Genomic DNA, 15669 nt, shown 5'->3' with positions numbered 1-15669 from the left:
GATCCTCAGCTGGACAGGAGGCCCCGGGTGAGCTGAGGATGGCCACATTGGGAACACACTCCAAGCTTGTGTCGGGGACCCTGGCCAGTGATGGAGCAGAGCCCAGCCTGGCATGAACACAGTGTCAGGGCCCCTGACTCTCAGGGGCCGGCAGCATTAGGGTGCTCTGCACAGAGCTACCAGAATATCAGATGCTCACCTCCATCCAGAATCCAGCACCATCAGCCCTCCCAGGCCCCCTATTGCTGCCCCTGGAGCTGCCTTCCCTCCAGAACCTTCTCCAAGGTGTCATGATCACTGATTCTGCTTCCCCGAGTGGAGGCTGCTGGCCCCACTTGGCTTCGTCTGCACTTAAGTCAGTCTCCAGTGGCCAGGGAATGACCCTCTGTCCGCTGACAAATGGGGACTCCACCCTGGGCACAGGATTCCTTCCTGAGAAAGGAGGGTGGGGCCTGCCAGCTCCCGGGGCCCATGTCAGCACAGCACAGTCAAGATTGATCCTTGTGAGGGGAAGCTGGTCCCCTCCATTTACTCAGAGTTGATAAATGATCAAACATTAGCAAATCAAAATTCGGGATGATTCATAAGGCACCTTGTTCAGTGGAAATGGTAGAAATGAGCTGAGCGGGAGGGAAGGGGTGCATGTCCAGCATGGCTGCTTCCGGGCAGGGCTGCTGGGCAGGCCTCCTGGGGCTACGTGAGTGTTGGGTCCAAGATGCCATGGTCGGGGTTGCAGGTGAAGGCAATGGTGATGGCGTAGCGGGTGCCCCAGTGGACCTTCTCCACCCGATGCAGGTTCTCAGACCCGGAGGTGAAGAAGGATACCCGACCTGGGAGAGGGGAGAACAGAGCATGACCTTGGGGTCACACACATAGCCGGGCCTCAGAGGACCTGCATTCAGGCTGACGCAGGGACACAAGGAACCTGGCGGGCTGGAGAAACCACTGATGCAGGAAGGTGGGGCTTGGAGTCAAACCTGCAGGATGAAGGATGCCCCAGGCCTGGGCACAGCCCCTCTGTGGGTCAGCCTAGAATTGCAGTGAGGCCCTGCCACCCATCCCAGGGGCCCCTACAAGCCATGTGACCTCCCCAGACCCCCCTGAGGATCTTATTTCTAACCACACATGGAACAAAACCAAACCCTGGAGGGTGATGACAATGTTTTAACAGAGAATTAGGAAAAACAGGTCAAGGCACACACCCAGCACCTATAGCTCCCTCCCAGGGCAGCTAAAGACAGGACACAGGAGGGGGCTTCTGAAGGTCCTGGAGTGGGCGGGTCCTCCAGCCATCTGTGTTCAGAGGACCCAGTGTCTATGTGCGTCAATATTTAACTGGCCTCACATACACCACTGTAGATTTTTTTTTTTAGGACAAATGGAGTTGACCCTAATGGAATCCTTAGGGAGGAGCCCTGGGATCCCACAGATGCTATGTTCCTACCACATGGCCCAGCACCAAATGTTCCATGACAGGGACTTCCCTGGTGATCCAGTGGTTAGAAATCCACCCTGCAATGCAGGGGACATGGGTTCAATCCCTGGTAAGGGAACTAAGGTCCCACCTGAAACTAAGCCTGCAGGCCGCAATGAAAGATCCCACATGCCACTACTAACACCAGATGCAGCCAAATAAACAAACAAATTAATTAGTTAAAAAAAATTTCCATGACAACTTCATTTCCCTTCAAAGGTCACTGCCAGGAACTTGACTGCTAAATCTTTGAAAGAGGAGAAAAGTCTACCCCAGAGTCCACTGTTTTCTGGTTGTAAACAAAAGAACCAGTGCTCTGCCCAAAAACAGAAGGACAAAAGGAAACATGTAACACACAGAAACCTCTGCATGGGGTCCTGGGGACACTCAGAACTCAGACCCTCCTCTGGACCAGCCAGGCTGCTCCTGACCTGAAGGAAACACTCTTTCCCAGAGCAGTCTAGAGTCACACCACTTCCTGAGGCCCACGTTGTTAAAGGACATTTTGTCCTTTGTTTCTCTGGTTTCAATCACACCTGAGACATCAGACAAGCAGCCAAGCCAGTCTGCACAGTGGGCTCAATGGCCTCCTTGCCCATCCATGCCATCTGTGCACCCCCACCCCTGCAGACACAGTTATCAAATATCACTGACTTGTAGCAAGAGTGGGGGGTCTCTAGGGGCCCCCAGTGTTTCTGCACACTTTGCAAACAGAGGCACCAAAGAACAGAGAAGAAAAGACTGAGGAAAAGTCAATCTCCTCATGGCCTGTGGGACATCAGGAAACCGTCCACCCCTCATGTTGGAGCTCTGGAGGGAAGAGAAGCTCATACTGGTGCAGAAAAAGGTGATTTGAAGAAATAATGACCAACACTTTCCCTACTGTGATGAAAACTTTGACTTTTAACCCAATAAGCTTGGTAGGATAAATACTTCAAGTGGGATAAAAAAAAATTCACACTGAGGCACATCATAGTCAAACTGATGAAACCAGAGACTAGAGAGCAGCTTGCAGGTGGAGAGCAAAGAGGCAGCTTCTACAGGGAAGTGACAGTGGTGATGGCAACAAGGGAGCCAGAGGAAAAGGAAAATGGGTTTTTTTTAAAAAAAGAAAAAAACCCACCAATCCAGAATTTCACCTCCAGTGAAAATATCCTTTAGAAAAAAGCTGAAAATAAGAATATTTTCAGAAAATCATCACCAGAAGACCAGCACACCATGAAATGCTGAGGCAGAAGAGGAATGTACCTGTTGGAACTTGGATGCACAGGAGGGTATGGAGGGGGCTGGAAAGTGAACAGGTGGGAAAACTGAAAACACTTGGCATATTTCCCTGTTAATTTTCATAGGAGATAATCAACTGTAAACTCAGCATCCCAGGAAAGGCCACAGTCAAGCACCCCAGAGTCCACCTGTGAGTCCTACCTGCTCTCGGCTCCACCGTTTTGTTGGCCCCCTCCTCCATGAACACAAACCGCCCCCCACCAAAGTCGTCCAGGTAGTCGGAAAGGTACAGTAGCGATGTGTAGTCAAAGGAACCATATGTGACCTGTGGGCAAAGCATGAGGGTATGTCACCATCTGCTTGTGGGAGGGCTTGGTTCTCAGGAAAGGACAGAACCCAGGCCTCACACTGCCCTCCCAATTGCAGAAAACCCTCTGCTGAGCACCAGCCTGCCAAGGTGACCAAGACCCTGTCACCTTCTGGTGAATTCAGTACCACACTGTCTGTGGAGCTGGACTTTCTACATTGACCTGGGCTCCCGCCACATCCCCCACCAAGACCCCATTTGGGGGTCCCTTTTCTGGTATCAGGGCACCAAACAAATATCAGAGTGACTTAAACCTGAGAACAGCTCAGGGCAGCGCCCTTGAGTTGCTTCAGCAGTGAACCTCACATCCACTAAGCTGCACAGAACCTAAAAGAGACCGGGATGGGGGGTGTCCCGTAGCCTCACCCTCTCCTACCCACCCAGCTCAGATACTGCAAAGAAACCACCCCAAACTCATGTGAGCACAGTGACCTGGCAGGTTCTGGCAGGTGGCGGGGATGTCAGAGGCCAGTGGGGCCTGAGCTGTCCTGAGTCAGAGGCTGAAGAGCTCCACAGCCAGGAGCAGATGCTTCACTCCTGGAGTCCCCTCATGGGAGGACATCTTTTTGCCACATCCATGCATGAGCGACCCCTTGGCTATGACAAGCACCCAGGTCCTGTACACCCTGTCACAAGACCTCCTAGCTCTAATACGTTTGAGGCCACCCTGCTCATCACTATTGACTTGCTTTCCCTGCCTGAAGAATATCTTCCTTATCTTTCTTCCTTCGAAGTTGGATCACAGAACCAGGCTACCTTCAGTGTTGTCTCTCTTAAACCCACCCTTCCCAGTATGTGGAAGGCTGCTCTTTCTTCACGCAGGGAAATTCTCCCAGACTCCGTCCCAACTCTAGGTTCCCTTCCCCATTTGCTGCATGAACCTGTCTGTCCTCTGCACATGCTGTCTTTGCCCTCAATCCCATAGAGCCTTGTTTTCCCCTCTGCAATGTCTATGATGATCTTACACTGAAGGTCTCAGCCCTGGTTTCCTAATGAAATAATGCATCTAGACAATGGTTATTCAATGAGTCGGTGGCTGCTAAATCTGTGAGGTGACAGCAAACAGGAAGATTGATGGTGGCTGGATGAGTTTGAACCCAGTGATCAACTGTAAGCCCACAGGAGCACCCACGGAAGTTTGGGGTGATGCCCCAACTTCCAACCTGAGTCCCCTAGAACCCCCTGAGCTACACTGGCTCAGATGAGCCACTGGCCACATACAGATGCTTCAGTTTAGCTTAATTAAATACTGGGTTCCTCAGTCTCACTAACCACAGGGAAGTGCTCCTTCCTCCGTCAAGCTCAGACAGTCGAGATTAAATAAACACATGAATGTCTGACCGAATTTCAGGCAGAAGCCCAATCTGCGAGCTTCTGCCCAAACCCTCAGCTTATTTTTCACTTCACTTCCTTTGTTCCAGCATCAAGCAATGCAGAGATTATCTGGGTCACCTGAGCACACTCGCAGCTGGGGTGACTGCCAACAGCCCTCAGACGTTTCTGTGGCCAAAACTCCCCTGGCGCCACGCTGGGCATGCTGGCCGAGGAGGTCAGGGTGGGGCTGAGGGGCAGACGGGAGAGGGCTTCAATTGTGGCTGATGAAGACCATTGATAGATTAAGTGTCCTCGTGTCTAGGGAACAACAGGAGGTCAAAGAAGAGGAATCCACAGAATCCAGAGTGGTCAAGAGATCTCCCCCTCAAAAAAAGGGGGAAAAGGGAGCCTCCTGGGCAGTGGGGGGACGTATGTCCAAGGGGAGACCACCCAACAGAAAGGCTGAATCAAGGCCGGGTCAGGTGACACTTGATGAAGCTCACGGCTCAGGCAGAGACAGCTCTGCATCTGGGAACAAGTAGCAAAGGATGGTCCCCACCAGGCCCTCCCTGTTCCGTAACATGCGTTTCACCATCTTCTCTCAACTCACCACATGAGAAACAAGTCTTATTTCCTCGACAGCATCACCAGAGAGGAAACGTCTAAAACCCCAACTACGTGAACAGACAGCCCTTCAGTGGACAGGCCCCAGGTGCACTCACCTTGTCCACGTGCGCGTGCCAATATTCGTCGTGAGCCGTCCGGGCCTCCGTGCTGTTGATGCGGGAAAAGAAGGTGGGCTTTGTCAGGTGCAGTGAAGACGCACTGATGCCAAACGCCTGGGCGATCGCCAGCTGGACCTTCTGCCGCACATCCCTGCCGAGAGGACACACGTATCACTCGGAGCAGCTGGAAGAGGAGTCTCCACGGGTCCATGGGACCCATATCAAACTACACCACAAAAAGACGTGAACTGGAGAAGGAGGACAGGTGAGCAAATACACCCGTGGGTTCACACACATGTGACAGGGTATCATGTGCAAAACCAGAAACCTGAGTGCCAGTTCTCTGAGGACTCACCCCAGCAGTCCCAGGCCCCCACTACCTTCCCCACCTCTGACCTGGGTGTTCCTTCCCTCACCGGTACAACTGGAAGTCCTCTTCTGAGAAGATAGTTTGTATTTTATCCCCAAAGTATCTGTGAAAAGAATAAGCAGTATTAACAAATGAGACATTTTATTAATGTTTCCTTATTTCCTTTGGGTCTTCCCTGGTGGCTCAGATGGTAAAGAATCTGCCTGCCATGCAGGAGACTCAGGTTCAATCCCTGGGTTGGGAAGATCCCCTGGAGAAGAGAATGGCTACCCACTCCAGTATTCTTGGCCTGGAGAATTAAATGGACAGAGAAGCCTGGTTATGGTCCATGGGGTTGCAAAGAGTCAGACATGACTGAGCGACTAACACATTTCCTTTAAATTCAGTCTTTCCTCCAGTTAACCAGCAAGTCCTTGAGAATCAGCTGGTCCTTCTTATCTTGCAGCTGCAATAACCATGTGAGAAAAGGGAGGGAGGTGGGAGGGTGGTACCTGGCAGGTGAAACTGTTAGTTGCTCAGTTATGTCCAATGCTTACTGACCCCATGGACTGTAGTCCTTCAGGTTCCTCTGTCCATGAGATCTCCAGGCAAGAATACTGGAGTGAATAGCCATTCCTTTCTCCAGGGGATCTTCCCGACCCAGGGATCGAACCCAGGTCTCCTGCACTGCAGGCAGATTCTTTACCGTATGAGCCACCAGGTAGGGTGACATTTATTAAGGTTGGGAGATCTCTTGCTTCTCCTGGCCCTCAGGAGGCAGCTCTTAGGAGCCTGGCCTGCCACTCACCTCTCTCTCCGACCCCATCCCTCAGCCCCTTCCCTACCTAGACTGTTTCATAAAGCAAGGTGAGCGAGGACCCAGCCCCTCAGAAGAGCTTAATCTCCCAGTCCTCTCTTGGCCTCAGTCTGATGGCAAATGTCGAGGTTTTCCCAAGACTTGAAGCCCTTCTGATCCATACACACAAGTCTCACTCAGGTGTCCCCGGACAAAAAACGGGCAGACCCTCCCACCCCAGGTTCTCACCTGTACAGATTTACAAAGTGCTTCCCAACAGACAAGGCCCCTGAGTGCAGGTCCAGGATGGACGCCTGGAAAAGACATTGGCAGAGTGGTGTGAGGGCTGCCTGGCAGGTGACTGAGCTCTGAAAGCCACCAACATTAAACACGAGTTCCTGAGACCTGTCCTTGCACACCCAGGTCAGGGCGACAATGCACACAGGCTGGGTTTCAAGACATTTGGACAAAGGTGTGTGAGGTGCTGGTTAGTTTCTAGAACAGGAGGCCCTGGAGTCATGCAGGTGCACTCGCTTTCAGCCTAGCTCCTCCCTGTGACTAACTCACCGGGAGACAGACATGTGGGCTGCTCCCAGCTCAGCTGCAAATAAGGCACTGATGGACAACGTTTTTATCGTGGGAGATGCTCTCGTTCTCCTGGGTAAATGCCCAGGAGTGGAATAACTGGATCATCACTCTTTAATGAACCACCAGTGTTTCCAACCCCTGCCCATCCTGCCTCCAGGAGGCCTTCCTCATGTCTTAAGTGGAAAGTGGGCATGAGCACGGACCCACCTCTGTCTGAGTGTCTTTTCTCACTGATGCAACGGCCATCCCAGAGGGTTTGTTTGAACACAATCTGGGCTTAAAAAAATGTTAATTGCCCTTAAAGATATCAAACCTGGATGATTCCCTGCAAGACAACTTTTCACGTAAATGCTGAGCAGAGAGTGAAAGACGAGTCCACACACAAGTAGGTTTTAATAAATATTCCCCTTGAACTGAATCAAAATAAAAGGAGAAGCTTAATTTTTAGAACTCAAAAAGAAAGAGTCTGCAGGATAAGAGTCATAGAGATAATGACTGAACTATCCAGAGGAGAGCAGATGTTCCCCCAGGACGCACACACTGGGCAAGGAGATCCCCATTGGGACCATGTGGGAACTCCAATGTAAGGTGCTCTCACATATGGACTCTCAAGGCTACCCAGGAAGCAGATGAGTTGCAGAGCTGCACTGGCCTGTCTGAGTTCCCTGTAGTTGCTGTAAATGGCAGGCTTAAAACAGCAAGAATTCATTGTCTCAAGGTTTGGAGGCCAGAAGGCTGAGATCCAGGTGTCAGCAGGGTCCCACTCCTTCTGAAGGCACCAGGGGAGAATCCTTCCTTGAATCTTTGGGCTTCTGGTGGTGCCAGGGGTTTGACATGATTTGTGGCATGTCACTCCACTCTGCTCCATCTTCACATGGCCCCTTCTTCAGTCTCAAACCTCCCTCTGCCTTCCTCTTACAAGGACTCTTTTAATTGGATCTAGGGCAGCCTTGGGAGAAGGCAATGGCAACCCACTCCAGTACTCTTGCCTGGAAAATCCTATGGATGGAGGAGCCTGGTAGGCTACAGTTCATGGGGTCGCTAGGAGTCGGACACGACTGAGCAACTTCACTTTCACTTTTTACTTTCATGCATTGGAGAAGGAAATGGCAACCCATTCCAGTGTTCTTGCCTGGAGAATCCCAGCGACGGCGGAGCCTGGTGGGCTGCTGTCTACAGGGTCGCACAGAGTCGGACACGACTGAAGTGACTTAGAAGTGGCAGCAGCAGGGCCACCTTGATAATCCAGGATGATCTCATCCTGAGACCCTTAACTTAATGACATCTGCAAAATACCCTTTTCCCAGATAAGGTCCCATCACAGTTCTGGGTGGGTGCATTTTTCAGGGGTCACTGCTGGAACCCCTGCAGTCTCACTCAGTGGACAACAGTCCGTACACTGCATCTGTGGGGGCCTGAACATCCTGTACCCTCATTTCCCCTTGGAGGGAAAGCAAAGCCAAAAGGGTAAGAAGAAAACTGAAGCAGGAACGACACACAACTCACCCCTCCATCGGATCCTCCCAGGGACAACCCCTTCTCGGCTATGCTGTAGGAGAAGATCTTATGTCAGAATTCAGTTAACAGCATCATCTATGATACCTCTAGACACATGCCAATCACACAGCTAACACAATGTTAACAGACTGCTTAATGTTTATGACAGAATCACATGCTTAGACCAAAGTACTCGACTTTCAAGTTAAGTAAATATTAATATTTTGTCACCATCTCCCTAACATCCTATGACCCAGTTTGGGGACAAGTGGGCTTACTTTCCATCTTTAGTTCAGAGACCTGGTGCTGAGTTGAATGGGTTCCTCTGGGCTGGAAAGTCTCTCTCCTGTCATCACAGGCTGGAAGGCAGACTTTGTAATTACCAGCTCAGGAGGCAGAGGCCATGTGGTACCCTGGGCTGGACCTCACAGGATCACCTGCATCAGTGAAGACGCAGAGGCTTCTGGTGTCTCTGACAGATGCTTCATGGCCACCCTGGAAACTGATTAGGGGCTGGATTCAGCCCTCATACCAGTGACCCCCCCATACCCAACTGGCCCCTACAAGGTTATCTAGAAACAGGAGGAGTCTCCCCTTGGGACTCAGCTCAACACACAGACTAGACACTGCTCCACTAGGCACGTGCTTGTGTCTGAATTCCATGTTGGAAAAATCAAAGCATCAAGATCTGCTTTTGAAAGACAAGGAAGAATCCAATGCCAACTACTTATAAGTAAGACTTCCTGCCTGGTCATGAGTTATGGAGAGCTGGTGGGAGGGCTGATCCCAATCAGTTTTGGACAGGAGACTGAAATATTGTCTAGGGACTGCCTGGGGCTGCTGGGTAAACCCGCTGTCTCTACACAAATGTCCACTGGGCCCCTCAATGGCTGATGGGAGAGCATCCCCCCCACCTCACCAATGGGCCAAAACAGAGCACCCTCCCCACCTCCCCTGCTGCCCCTGGAGAGGGCCTGGACCTCCAGAAGGTTCCATCAGCAACCACATCACTGAGGGCAACAGCCTTTCTTCCTGGAAATCAGAGAAGCCCATCTTGGCCTTGGAAGTATGCAGGGGAATTCTTAAGGAATTCTAAATGAATCTCTTGAAATCTTCCTTTTAGTAGTAATTCTCTGCTCCCCACCCCAGCCTCACTCTCCCACTCGTTCAGGACAGAAGCTCGGAGATGTGTGTACCTGCGAATCCTCCGGGCTTCGTCCCTCGTGATGACAGCATCGCTGACGCCCCGGCCACACTTCCTCGGGGAGCAGCCTGGAAAGAGTCAAATCAGGATGTCACACAGCCTCTGCCAAACCCCGACAACAGAGTAGCATGCCATTGTCAAGCATTTACCTGTGGGTCCCCCTTCTCAGGGACAACAGAATTTTGTGGGATGGGGCCTTGCCTTTCACAGGATTAGGGGCCCAGGTTTGGAAATTACAGGCCATGTGGTCAGAGTGAATTTCAGATAAGCAACTGCGACTTTCCAGTTCATGCATATCCCCTACATCAAATTTCACTGTGAAATTTCCCCTACAAATTTCACTGTGAAATTTCCCCTACAAATTTCACTGTGTTCCTGGCGGCCTCACGCCAGGCAGGCCACTCTGGAAGCACCAGGCACTCTGCCCAGAGGAGGCATCCACGACATTCTTGAACCATCACTGACCACAGATCCAGACCTTTGGCAAGTCCCTCCTGGATGACCAAAGCTGTGCCTGCAATTGTAGCTGCTATCCTTTTGCAGAGCTGTTCCAAGGTGCTCCCCACCCACTCCACCCTGCCTCCCTCTGTCCCTGCAGCCAAGACTGAGCTGCTTAGAGGGAGGAGGATGGCGGACGTTGGATGTGGATGGGGCCAGAGTTGGGGTGAAAGTAGTCAGGGTTGGGAGGATGGGGCCATGGTTGGGGTGAAAAGGCAAAGTGGGATCAGGGTCAGGGTGGACAGGATCGGGGCCAGCAGGGGACACAGCCAGGGTCAGCATGACAGGCCCAGGGGTAAAGTGGCCAGGGTCAGGGTGGACAGGGCCAGGGTCAGATGGATGGGCCCAGGATGAGGCAGAGCACCAGAGATGGATGAGCTCAGCAAGTGCCTTGTGTCTTGGTGCAAAGGGCAGGCTGACTGTCTCGAGCTGGGTGGACCATAGGATATGTGGCCAATGGAACACTCTCAGGACACGCTGGGCTGGCTGACCTTTAGCTTTCATCCTCCTTCTCCTTTTCCTGCCTGGAACGTGCCTGGAGGTGTCCTGGGACCACATAAACCACACACTGAGGGGGAGAGCTGGGGGCTCAGCGCAAAGGGCTCATAGGGAGCCAGGCTGACCTGGGGTGACTTTCTCTGGGTCTCATCACGTGGAAAAAAATAAACTTCTACTTGGGGGTTATTAGAGAAGGGGTGCCTCAGTTCCATGGAGCTAAATACAACCCTACTAATACAAGATCTTGGGTTCTATTAAAACACAAAAATGCTTTTTTGAGAGTTACTCCCTAAAGGTTGACGATAAAGGCAAAAACAACAATAACCAAACAGCAGCTTGGGGAGTGATACCATACAAACAAATACACGTAAAGACAAAAGAATTATGAGAGGGGAAGAGACTGATAATAGGAACGATTCACCAGGAAGATGCAGGGGCAACAGAAGCACCAAATGACATCAGTTCAAACACGTGAGGTGGCCACCAGACCCACCACTGAGGTGGAGACCCCGCCTCGCAGTTTCCGATAACTGAACAAGACAAGACGTCCAAGAAGACAGTTTGCCCACAGGAGTGTAGACTAGGAGACACTCAGAGCTTCACAACAACTGTTCAAAACCACACATTTTTTTCAGGTATACGTGCAACATTAACAAAAACATATTAGCCCAACAGGAAAGTCGGTTCTCTCCCATACAGGTTATGGTCTCCAGCTACCGGACAATTAGAGAGAATTCAAACTCTGTCAACCCTGAAATCTGAAAATCCAGCAGCAACACAACATGCTGACTATGAATGAGCATTAAGAGTATCATTTGGACAAGAAAGGAAGTTGTGAGTGGTTGATGATGTCCGTGCATATACACAAGGGCACAGGACACAACCATGCAGATGTGCCTACCAGACACACAGGTCCAGGGCAGGCAGAGCCCCTGTCAGCTATGGGAGGCGAGAAGGGTGAGAGAGGGGGGAGTCCAGAGACTTTGATGCTGTGTTTTTCTGGTAAAAAAAAATATATAAAACCCCCAATTTACCATTTTAGCCAGCTCAGGGGCATTAACTACATTCACATTGTTGTGTGACCGTCACCACCACCATCTCCCAACTTTCTCACCTTCCCAACTGAAATCCCATCTCCATCTATACCAACTCCTCCTCTGCCTCATTCCAACTGTTTTTAATGTTGATAAATTATTAAAGGGGTACAAGAAATAATGGCTCAGCGGTAAAGAATCCGTCTGCAATGCAGGAGCCTCAGGAGACACAGGTTCAATTCCTGGGTAGGAGAGATCCCCTGGAGGAGGGTATGGCAACCCACTCCAGTATTCTTGCCTGGAGAATCCCATGGACAGAGGCGCCTGCCGGGCTTACAGTCCACAGGGTCACAAAGAGTCGGACACAACTGAAGCGACTTAGCACAGGAAAAATATACTCTGTCAAAAGCTGGGACTTTACAGGGAAAAAGCTCACCAAGACAGAGACAGCATGCCCACAACAGAACCTGTCCACTCCTGACCCCAGAGGGGAAAGGGAACCCCAGTTCCTCGGCATGTCCATTTCTGCCAAGGGGCCCACACACCTCTGTTCACTTTAACCCAACTTGTGTGCATCACAACAGCGCCCCTTGGTGGAAGGACTCAGCAATCTTTTTCTTGGTTCAAGTCCAAAGCATTGCTCTGAATAGAAAAATAAACTAAATTCTGCCTCTAAGACCCACTCACTCTGGCTAGGCTTTTAAAACTGTTGCCCTCCACAGAGCAGGCAGGCGCCAGGATGGGACACATATGGGGGAACGGACTCTGGTATCACGTTTCCTGTTGCAACATTTTCTAATGTAACTATCCCCTAAGACAGAAAATGCCTTTTCTCAGTTCAACTTGCTCATTGATATCTTCCCAATTCTGTTACATCCTTCCAGGCAAACCACCTCTTCCACCAGATGGAATCCACACTGAGGTGGGGGGCACCTCAGTAAAACACTGGCCATAGCCTGGGCAGTGAAGCCTGGCCTGCCCCTACACAGGTGGGGCCTGAAACACTCACACTTCCCGGAACAGGTGTGAGCTAACCAACGTTGGGGGGCGTGGGGGGGGGGAGGTCACCTGCCCCACCCCACACCACACTACTTTCAACCTGATTCCCACCAATTCATTGAAATAAAAAAAGACACATTTTGAACACAGTGAATTCCATGTTAACATGCTGCTTTTTCCTGAATCACCTTGGCACCGCGTACCTTCAAACCTTTGGTGACTGTCATAGTCCTCAGAGCAGGGCACCTCAATGAACCTGCCTGGCAGGATCTCGCTGCGGTGAGCCAGGACCTCAGTGATGCCGTCATCACCCCCCAGGCTGCCCCAGAACAGGCAGGCGGCGAGCGCAGTGCAGGACCCCAGGACAGCGACTCTCAACCACTTCTTGCGCACATCCCGAGGCGCCCGGATACTCTTCGTGCTGAGGACAGAAAACAGCTGTGGTCACCCGAAGGCAACTGCGTCTGCTGAAAACGCAGACCACAATGACCAGAGGCCACACCCACACTTAGTTACAGCCTTAAACGATTCCCACACTGGTCATCATCAGAGCTACTCTCCATCAATCCAGAGTCACTTGCCAGCATAGGAGGACATGGTGGGAAATGTGCCCCTTGCTCCATGTGACCAGACAGGGCTCACTATGCCCCTGAGGACAAGATGAACTGCCAGTCAGGGTCCCTTCCAGCCTGGCCATGTCCACGGAGAACCATCTGGGAGATCCTGACAGAGCCTGTGGCATCAATCACATTGCCTGCATCTGAAAATGACTGACACAACCCCATGCATTGGCCCTAAGGTACACACTCACACACAATGTGAACTAAGGTAGTGAAAGTCGCTCAGTCGTGTCCATCTCTTCCAACCCCATGGACTATACAGTCCATGGAATTCTCCAGGCCAAAATACTGGAGTGGGTAGCCTTTCCCTTCTTCAGGGGATTTTCCCAATCCAGGGATCAAACACAAGTCTCCCACATTGCAGGCGGATTCTTTACCAGCTGAGCTACTAGGGTGAACTAAGGTAAACATGAACCAAACTCATTTCACTGAAATCACCAGCCGGCCAGGAAGGGAATGCAAGTACAACAGAAATGATTCAACACTAAGGCACTTTCTGTATCACCTGGGTTAACTGTTGGATTCACACCACCTATGCAGAAGTTGCAGGTGTGTGTGTGTGTGTGTGTGTGCGTGTGTGTGTGCATGCACACATGTATCTATGTGTTTGGATGGTGTATGTGTTTTCTCATATGTGTAACTGAGCAGCTGTGTAATCTGTTAACTGAGAAAAATGTGTAGGGCTTGAAGGACTGGCAGAAATGAGAAAAGCAATCCGGACATTCTTTCAGGAGGTGCACCTCGCATCTTCAAGTATATGATTAATTCCTGAAAAGCAGGGAGTCTGCCTTCTATTTTTAAATGTCCCTCCACATTTCAAATTGTTTTATATATAAAACATACGCGGGCTTCCCTGCTGGCTCAGAGGGTAAAGAATCCGCCTGCAATGGAGGAGACCAGGGTTTGATCCCTGGGTTGGGAAGATCCCCTAGAGAAGGGATGGCTACCCATTCCAGTGTTCTTGCCTGGAGTATTCCATGGACAGAAAAGCCTGGAGGGTACAGTCCATGGGGTTGCAAAAAGTCGGACATGACTGAGCGACTAACACTTTCACACTTTTACTTTATAACACACAAGTTCCGATTAAATAAGTCTCAATGTGGGCACAGCTGAGTCAGACCATATTGGGTGGATACATGGTCATTTTATTTTATTTTGCCTATTCACTAGTAAGACTTGATTTTTTTTCATTTATTTTTATTAGTTGGAGGCTAATTACTTTACAATATTGTAGTTTTTGCCATACATTGACATGAAAAAAATATGGAACGCTTCACGAATTTGCTAATCTTCTCTGTATCATTCCAATTTTAGTATATGTGCTGCCGAAGCAAGCACTACGTGGTCATTTTAAACAGGGAGCATAAATACCCAAGTCACAAAGACCCCCCCCCCCACCCTCACCCCTAGAACTGCTGTCTAGCCTCTAGCCCACCTGGTCTCCTCTAACTACACAAGGGTGGACCCCTAACTCCAGTGGGGCCAATATTTCTCTTCCCCAATAGGGCAGGGAGACTGCCAGCCCATCTCAGCAGCAGGGGCTGAAATCCTACTGTGGGCACAAAGCTGTTGACACCTTCGCCTGGGACACCCCGGGTGCTGAAACAGAAAGCGACGGAAAGAGAGGTAGAGACAAGAGGGGAAAAAACAGCGTCCTGGGCCAGATTTGGAAGCAATACTTCCCTGAGGTGTCCTCAAAATAAGCACCCCTGTTCAGGGTAAGCTGACCCAAATGCACACTGAGAATCTTGCCAAAACAGAAGTGGGTTTGGAGCAAGGTCCATGGCCCATGGGGCAAGCACGACGAGAAGGTAATTTATCCTGGAGTGAATACACTCCGGCTCTGAAAGCTTCGGGCAGAATCCCCTCGAAGGCTACCTTATGAGATCATTTATTCATTCATCGGGTCCCCCAACGGAGAACCATAACGTGCACAGCCCTGAGAAAAGCACACGGAGACCAGACGAAGCGGACCTCTGAGTCTCGGCAGAAAGCCCTCGGTACACACTGGGGAAGAGTTCAGGGAAGGTTTCCCGACCGCCAGCTCCGCCCAACCCCGCCCAACCCTTTCCTCCGCGGTCCGGGCTGGATTCTGCAAGCTACGCCCTCCGGACGACCACGCCCTTCTAGGCGCCCGATTACGGCCAGGCCACACCCACACTGCAGTGCCTTTCCCGGAAAGGCCCTGCCGGCACCAGATCCACCCTTTTCTGACCGGGCCACGCCCACAGCCACACCACACCACGCCCCTGTTAGGCCCCGCCCCTCGTTCAGGCCCCGCCCAAACCACCGTACGCGCGCTCCCGGCGCTATCTGGTACCTGCTCTGGCGCCGGCGCTCCGCCGCCCCGCTGCCCTCGGGGGCCTTGGGAGCACCCCTCCGCTGAGGTGCCATTAGCCACGCCGCCGCGAAGCTAAGCTGAATGCGGGAGCTGCCACAAGCCCGCGACAAGTGCTGCGAGAGGTAGCGCGAGGCCGGCGCG

At 51.4% G+C, this 15669-nt stretch overlaps 1 protein-coding gene and 1 pseudogene across 1 annotated transcript; both read right to left on the bottom strand.

Annotated features, from left to right (window-relative positions):
* Window positions 1-494: 494 nt before the first annotated feature.
* On the bottom strand, window positions 495-15640 carry OGFOD3 (2-oxoglutarate and iron dependent oxygenase domain containing 3). The gene is made up of 9 exons (XM_061144442.1): window positions 15508-15640; window positions 12771-12988; window positions 9531-9606; window positions 8344-8386; window positions 6499-6563; window positions 5521-5577; window positions 5102-5255; window positions 2900-3023; window positions 495-830 (listed from the first exon to the last, which is right to left on the bottom strand). The coding sequence occupies exons 1-9, from the start codon at window positions 15579-15581 to the stop codon at window positions 694-696; spliced, it is 948 nt and encodes a 315-aa protein (XP_061000425.1). The 5' UTR covers window positions 15582-15640; the 3' UTR covers window positions 495-693.
* LOC133058121 (U6 spliceosomal RNA) lies at window positions 14445-14525 on the bottom strand (annotated as a pseudogene).
* Window positions 15641-15669: the final 29 nt, after the last annotated feature.

Source organism: Dama dama, chromosome 5, assembly GCF_033118175.1.
Source record: "Dama dama isolate Ldn47 chromosome 5, ASM3311817v1, whole genome shotgun sequence".
NCBI classification, from domain to species: Eukaryota; Metazoa; Chordata; class Mammalia; order Artiodactyla; family Cervidae; genus Dama; species Dama dama.
This window is presented reverse-complemented; position numbering and strand designations above follow the sequence as displayed.

What these genes read in the sequence shown, in the direction of transcription:
- OGFOD3 (XM_061144442.1), bottom strand. Translation starts at nt 15,581, where the DNA reads ATGGCACCTCAGCGGAGGGGTGCTCCCAAGGCCCCCGAGGGCAGCGGG. An exon ending in GAAGCCCGGAGGATTCGCAG is followed by an intron (nt 8,387 to 9,530) that starts GTACACACATCT and finishes CTTCTCCTACAG; the next exon opens with CATAGCCGAGAAGGGGTTGT. An exon ending in GGCACGCGCACGTGGACAAG is followed by an intron (nt 3,024 to 5,101) that starts GTGAGTGCACCT and finishes CTTTGCCCACAG; the next exon opens with GTCACATATGGTTCCTTTGA.